This window comes from Mastomys coucha, unplaced genomic scaffold, assembly GCF_008632895.1.
Source record: "Mastomys coucha isolate ucsf_1 unplaced genomic scaffold, UCSF_Mcou_1 pScaffold14, whole genome shotgun sequence".
Classification (NCBI taxonomy): domain Eukaryota; kingdom Metazoa; phylum Chordata; class Mammalia; order Rodentia; family Muridae; genus Mastomys; species Mastomys coucha.
The window spans coordinates 66,735,036-66,741,035 of NW_022196896.1; the positions used below are offsets into that span (position 1 = coordinate 66,735,036).

The following is a 6,000-nucleotide window of genomic DNA, read 5'->3' on the forward strand; positions in this document are numbered from 1 at the left end:
TAAACTCTTTTCCAGCTATGGGTAAGTAGACACCGTAGAATTAAGATTTGCTGCCCACGGGGAAAGAAACCCTATGACAACGTGCCCTATTTTCTAAACAAAAAAAGTACCCCTAATTCCTTCAGCCTCACTTCTCTAAGTATGTCTATTCTCTGAACCGTGTCCCTAAATACAGATCTTCTCCCTGGGAACCATCCCAAGCTGTTAAGGTCCAGGCTCACAATGTCCAGCTGCAAGGGGACCAGGACCTGGCAAGCAGCTTTCCTTCATGGTTCCACTAAAGGCCAGTGCTTCCCTGTAACCAGGTGATAAATAGCCTTCAAAAGGCCTGGCATTTGCTGTAATTAACTCCCTGTTGTTTGAGGAGCCAATACGACCCCACTATGCCACTTGCAGCTAATGGTGGTGGCAGAGTTGAGTATACCTCACGTGGCTCTGGGCACAGTATGCTCCTGCACACAGAGCCCCAGCCCCTAGGAGCTGGCATATCTACATTCAAAGCCTTCCTCCCTCCAGTCATTGAGTGGTACATAAGTCAAGATGCCAATGAGCCAGGAGGTAAAACCCACACACAGAACTGGTGACTGTATGGAGGAAGAGAGCCAGAGAGAAAACAACAGAGCCCACGAAAAGCCTGCACCTCTCTCCTCCCTTAAACAAAGGAGGGGCAACACACATAAGAACGTCTGTCATCACCAGTGACAGCCATAGTGAAGGTACTGTCTTTGGATGCTCCTTACTCTCCTGCGTTTTAAAAATGGGATGCCTGTAGATTCATTTGTCTCAGCTGTCCATGCCCCCCACTGTTGAAGCACAAAGCCTTTCCTACCATGTGATCCAGACCGATCCCATCCATCACATTCTGCCTAGCTGGTTTAGAAAAGGCTCTTTAAAAAGGTCCTGTGGCACACAAGCCCAGTCAACTCTATTGATACAGGCTTTGGCCAGTCACACATTCAGGAGTACCCCAAGTGCTGTCAGAGTCCCTAGAACACCGCGAGGACACACGTTCTCCTGCTCCAGTACTGAATGCTAATAGAGAGGCTGATGCACTAGGTGAGAGACCTGTGCAGGTCAGTAACTGAGAAGGGTAAGGGTGGGAAGGCTAGGGCCCCAGGGGATAGAATGGTGTTAATATAGTGGGCATTCATTTCAGAGAGGTGGATTTAGTGAAGAACATGCCTGCCACCACACTTAATACTGGGTATGCCCACTTGTCTGGGACATCATCTCTGGGCCACACCCAGATAACTGAGAGCTGCTGCTGGCTACACCATTCAAGGGTGGGCAAAGAGACAGACACATGTATGCAGGGAGCAAGCAGTCCACAGGACTGACAGGGCACCGCCATTCTCACCAAGGACCAGTCCGGGCAGCACCCTGATAACAGAACGCAGGGGCCACATCCTGGACTCCCTGTTAGTTCTATAGGGTGGGAGCTGACCGGCCTCTGGCAGAGATGAGATTTCTCAGTTTTGTTGGTGTTTTGTACCACGGTTGATTAGTCTGATTGTATGTTCTCAAAGATAGGGGTAAATTATTTTGCAGTTAGTTAAATGAGGAATGACCTAGGTGTTCTTTGTTTTTCAGTATTAGTTTAAAAGACATAAAGTTACTATTCAGTAGACTGTTGCTTGCCTCCCAAAACTAGCCTCTCCCTCTAAGCTTGAATACATTTCTATCACCCCAATTGACCAGTAGCTCCTCTTCACATACTGACAAGGCTCTGAGGACTTCTGGTACATAGCGCCAGCACTTTACTCAGTAAGGGGCTGGCCTGCCATATACTGTAGCTCCTACTCAATAAAGCTTCTTTGCTTTAGTGTTTATGTGACTCCCAACTCTTTAATGTCAGTCTTTTAAAAATGCACAAATTGTACCAATGAGGTGGTTCAGGGGTAAATGTGATCAACAGGCCTGAATCCTTGGGATCCACATGGTGGAAGGAAAAACTGGTTCCCAGAAGTTGTCCTTTGACCTCCACATGCTGTGCCTTGCCATACACAAACTTGTAAAGACACACACACACACACACACACACACACACACACACACACACACACGCACACACACACGCACAGATTCCCGAGTGTTAGCATCCAGAACCTGCCTGCGGCAGATATGTGGGCGGGTCCACAGGCCTGTCGCCAGGGCAACGGCCACCATATTCCCAGAATCCATTGGGTTCAGCTCCCACCTTTACCTGGACTGCTACGTCACGACATATATATATATGGGTACTTTCCTCCATGTTTCTCTCTCTTTTCTTCTCTCTCTCCCCTCTCTCTTCCTGCGCTGCTACCCCCCAACCCCCCTTCCAACTAAACCTCTTACACGTGAAACTGTTTGGGCCTGGTGTCTGCAGACGCTTCCTGCCTCGACTCAAAACCCATCACCGAGTGCACACACACATGCACAGGGTATGTGCAAAATAAATAAGAGTAAGAGCATGCACCAATTACAAACACCAAAAAAGAACAATCCACCAGCCCTGACAAAGACCCTAAACATTCTCATACCAAGACTGTATGCAGATCTCAGCTCTGTGTCTACAATGAATCGATCTAAACACCTGGGTGGGAAAAAATGATGGAACCCGCATCTTTGAATGTATACTCGGCTATAAGAAAGCTAATTTTGATTAAAAACAGAAACTGGTGACAGGAGAAATGGACCAAATGAGGAAGAGTTGAATGGGAAGTCTAGGTTCTAGAATTCTGAAAGCTACAAGGAAGTCAGGGTCCCTGGTAAGCCGGAGCAGAGCTGCTTGCTGTGGATGCAGTGGAAGCCTCCTCCTTACTCCACCACACCCTCTGACTCCACAGTTACAATGTTGAACTTTTGTGACACTTCCAGACACAAAGGAAACATCACAGGATCTAGTAATATCAAGGAGCTGCTAGGCTTGGAGGGACACTGGAGGGAACCAGACCCAGAGGCCAGTACAAGGGGATATTACCTGCCTTACCATACTTTTTGATTTTGAATTGTGATGGAGCAACACATTTATCAAACTACAACTTATTAAAGCACAGAACAGTGTATGAATGTGTCTACATAGAGAGTTCTATCACAGGCCATTGAGCTTTTAAATTCACAGTGCACAGTTTTCTGGATCGCAGTTCAGAATTCTGTCTTCTTTGCTGCTGTCCTTCCAACCCTACCTTAGAAGGATGCGCTTGTCCTTGGTTGGCAGAAGAAAACATTCTAACTCTGTCCAGTGAGAGATACAAGAGTGGTCGAGGCAGAAGCCTGGAGTAATGGAGAATGTCCACAGACTGTACATCAAGCATTAGCCCAGTGCTACCTGCACTGCATGCCCCTATTATACCTCAGGAACCATTTCTGAGTGTGCATGTACACAGCCATCATCAGGTGCTTACCTAAGCTGTCTATCTAGGAGAGAAAGGAGGCGCTATGGACATTCAATAGCCATGATCTTAAATACCTGACGGCTTCACATTTTCCATCACGGACCATCTGCGGGCTAGGTTTGGAGGCGTCACATCTCCATGCTGTACTTGTTCCACTTGAGGTTGATAGTTCCTCCGTCACTGCATAGGATGATTTGAAATAACAGTGAGAATTCAAGGCCATTCTCAGCTGCACAGCTTGAAGCCAGAACAGGCTACATAAACCCCATCTCAAAAACAAAAGACCAAAACCAAAACCAAGTAACAAAACCACTACTCAAAGTTATGTCAATTTTCTTAATATAACTTAGTTTCTACTGGGAAACAGTCACTAGGAATATGCATGTATATTTTCTAGAACAGGTTCCTCACAGAAAGCAGGTAGCATCTGTATTTCTTGATAAGCAAGAATATATTTCAAATGTGCTATAAGAGCCAGCTATTTAAGAGCCATCCCTGTGATTTGGTGTGAAAATTAAAATTATTGATGAAATATTATTTTAACTAAGAATAATCCAATTCCACTGTTTTATTTGCTAGATGTTGGGTAAATAATTTTTATACAGCACCATGAGTTATTCCAATGACAGATACACTCTGGGTTCTGTCAAGTTTTAGCACCTGGCAGATTCTAGACAACAGTCATTTGATAAATGAGTGATGGGATAAATGTCAACCTCACAGGATTAGAGAAATCACAAATTTAATAGGGTTGTCGGCAGAATCAACAGTCAACTTTACTATTATTATTATTATTATTATTATTATTATTATTATTATTATTTTAAATCTCAGTCTTAAAATTAAAGGTAATTTCACCTCACATAGCTTAGCAATTCCAGACTATGTGAAGAGAAAACAGAGTGTCTGGTTTGGAAGGTCTCAAGTTTAGAGTTTTACATTGTCCTCTCTCCCCACCGTATTCCTGGCTCTCTCCTAATTCTTCATTGTATAATCTCCTCGAGCTTCAAAAATGACCCAAATATTACTGCAAGTGGCACAAAATACTTGCAAGTGTTTTCTGATGCTCTTTGTTCAACTTTGCAGAAACAGAAAGATAAACAAACAAACAAAACTCTGTTTTCCTTTCCTGTTCTTCAGGGCAAACATGCAAAGATTTTTATTTTCATCTTGAAACTCTGATTCTGCTTCAAGATAAACTATGTCCGAATTATCCTGGGGAATCGCAGAAGGTAGAAAGCCATTTCTCTCTTTGTGTCTTTTCTTTTTTAACCCAATCACTTAAAAAAAGATGAAGACGTGGCTGGTGATCAGCAAGCCAGAAAAAAGCTGAGCTGTCTCATTTTAAGGACCATTCAAGACATCCCCTACTCTGGCAGTTCCAACAGACCAGTGCACTAACCCAACTCCTTGTGGCTAACCAGAACCTGGCTGAACTACTTTGTATTCACTGTCCTGCCCTTTCCTGCCTTGAATGAGAAAACACCAGCCTTTGGAAAACCTGTTTCATCTTTCCATCCAGAAAGTGCAGTAATTGATGCCTAGACTTCCGACTTCTGACAGACCTCTTGGTGGTGGAGGTATGGGGCCAGCACTCAGGACCTGCTGGCAAAGCTCCTTCCCCCTAGAACCCCGGGTGCCACGCTCAACCGTGCGCTCCCTCGCAAAGGCTGCACAGGTTCCTCCCTCCAGTCCTCCTTTCCCGCACGTTCCCGGGATCTAAGCGGGAAAACGTTCTCCTCTTTCCCCCCCCCCCCCACAGCCCCCCATTTACAAACGCAAGTCTCCATCCCAGGATGGCAAAGGTAGATGATGGATGGTTCAAGTATCATCGATTCCATTCATCACGGCATCCGGCACAAGGACGCCGCCTCGTTGCATAATTAAGTGATGAAGGCTCTTCCCAGGAATCTCTCCATCCAGCGACGTCTTTAAGTCGCCCCAGCACACACCGAAGCAGCTCGCTGAAGAAAACCGGCTCCACCACCCTTCTGTCCACCCGGCATGGGGGTGAGGGACCGCACCTCATTGAGACCCGCCACTCCCGGGTTCTCAACTCACCCTCCGAGCACCGGCGCTCGCGCTCCTCGCCGCCGCCGCCGGCGCTCTGCCCCGGCCTCGCGGGGCCTGTGGGCGTCCCCGAAGCCCAGCAGGCGGGCTCCGCCCAGATCTCCGCGCCGCTGCCCGCCGGCTCGCCTGCCTGCGGGATGCAGGGGTGCAGCCACGCCGGAAGGAGGAAGCCGGGTGCGTGCGAGCTCGGGGTGCAAGACCGCTGCCCACCGCAGCCCGGGAGTGTGGGCCCGGTCCTGCGGGTCGCCGCCGCCACTGCTGTGCACGCGCGCGCGTCCACGTTGCAGGAAGCCGGGAGGAGGCACGGCGCACCCACCATCCCAGGCCTCCGGGTCCCCATTGGTCTCCACTTACGCGCCTGTGGAGAAATTACACAGATGCACCAACCCAACCGTACCTCTCCCGAAAATACCTTGGAGAAAGCAAACGAAATCTAAAACTTAGAAAAAAAACGCAACAATGTCATCGATAATAAAACACATAAGTAGATCAATATTCTTTAAAAAAAAATTTTTTTTTGGACCTGGGAAAAGGTCAGATCGCTTAAGCTTTGGTA

At 47.3% G+C, this 6,000-nt stretch overlaps 1 protein-coding gene across 2 annotated transcripts in view; it reads right to left on the reverse strand.

Moving 5' to 3' along the window:
- The window catches only part of Chst10 (carbohydrate sulfotransferase 10), a 28,585-nt gene extending 22,886 nt beyond the window's left edge, over positions 1-5,699 (reverse strand). Inside the window, exons 1-2 of one of the 2 annotated variants that reach the window (XM_031367284.1) lie at positions 5,149-5,272; positions 3,449-3,554 (exon numbers count right to left, since the gene is read on the reverse strand). In XM_031367284.1, the coding sequence (XP_031223144.1) occupies positions 3,449-3,470 (22 nt within the window). In that variant the 5' untranslated portion in view covers positions 3,471-3,554; positions 5,149-5,272. Of the gene's footprint in view, positions 1-3,448; positions 3,555-5,148; positions 5,273-5,435 lie in introns of those variants that run through there. The other variant, XM_031367283.1, reaches the window with a different exon arrangement.
- Between the last annotated feature and the right edge of the window lie 301 nt (positions 5,700-6,000).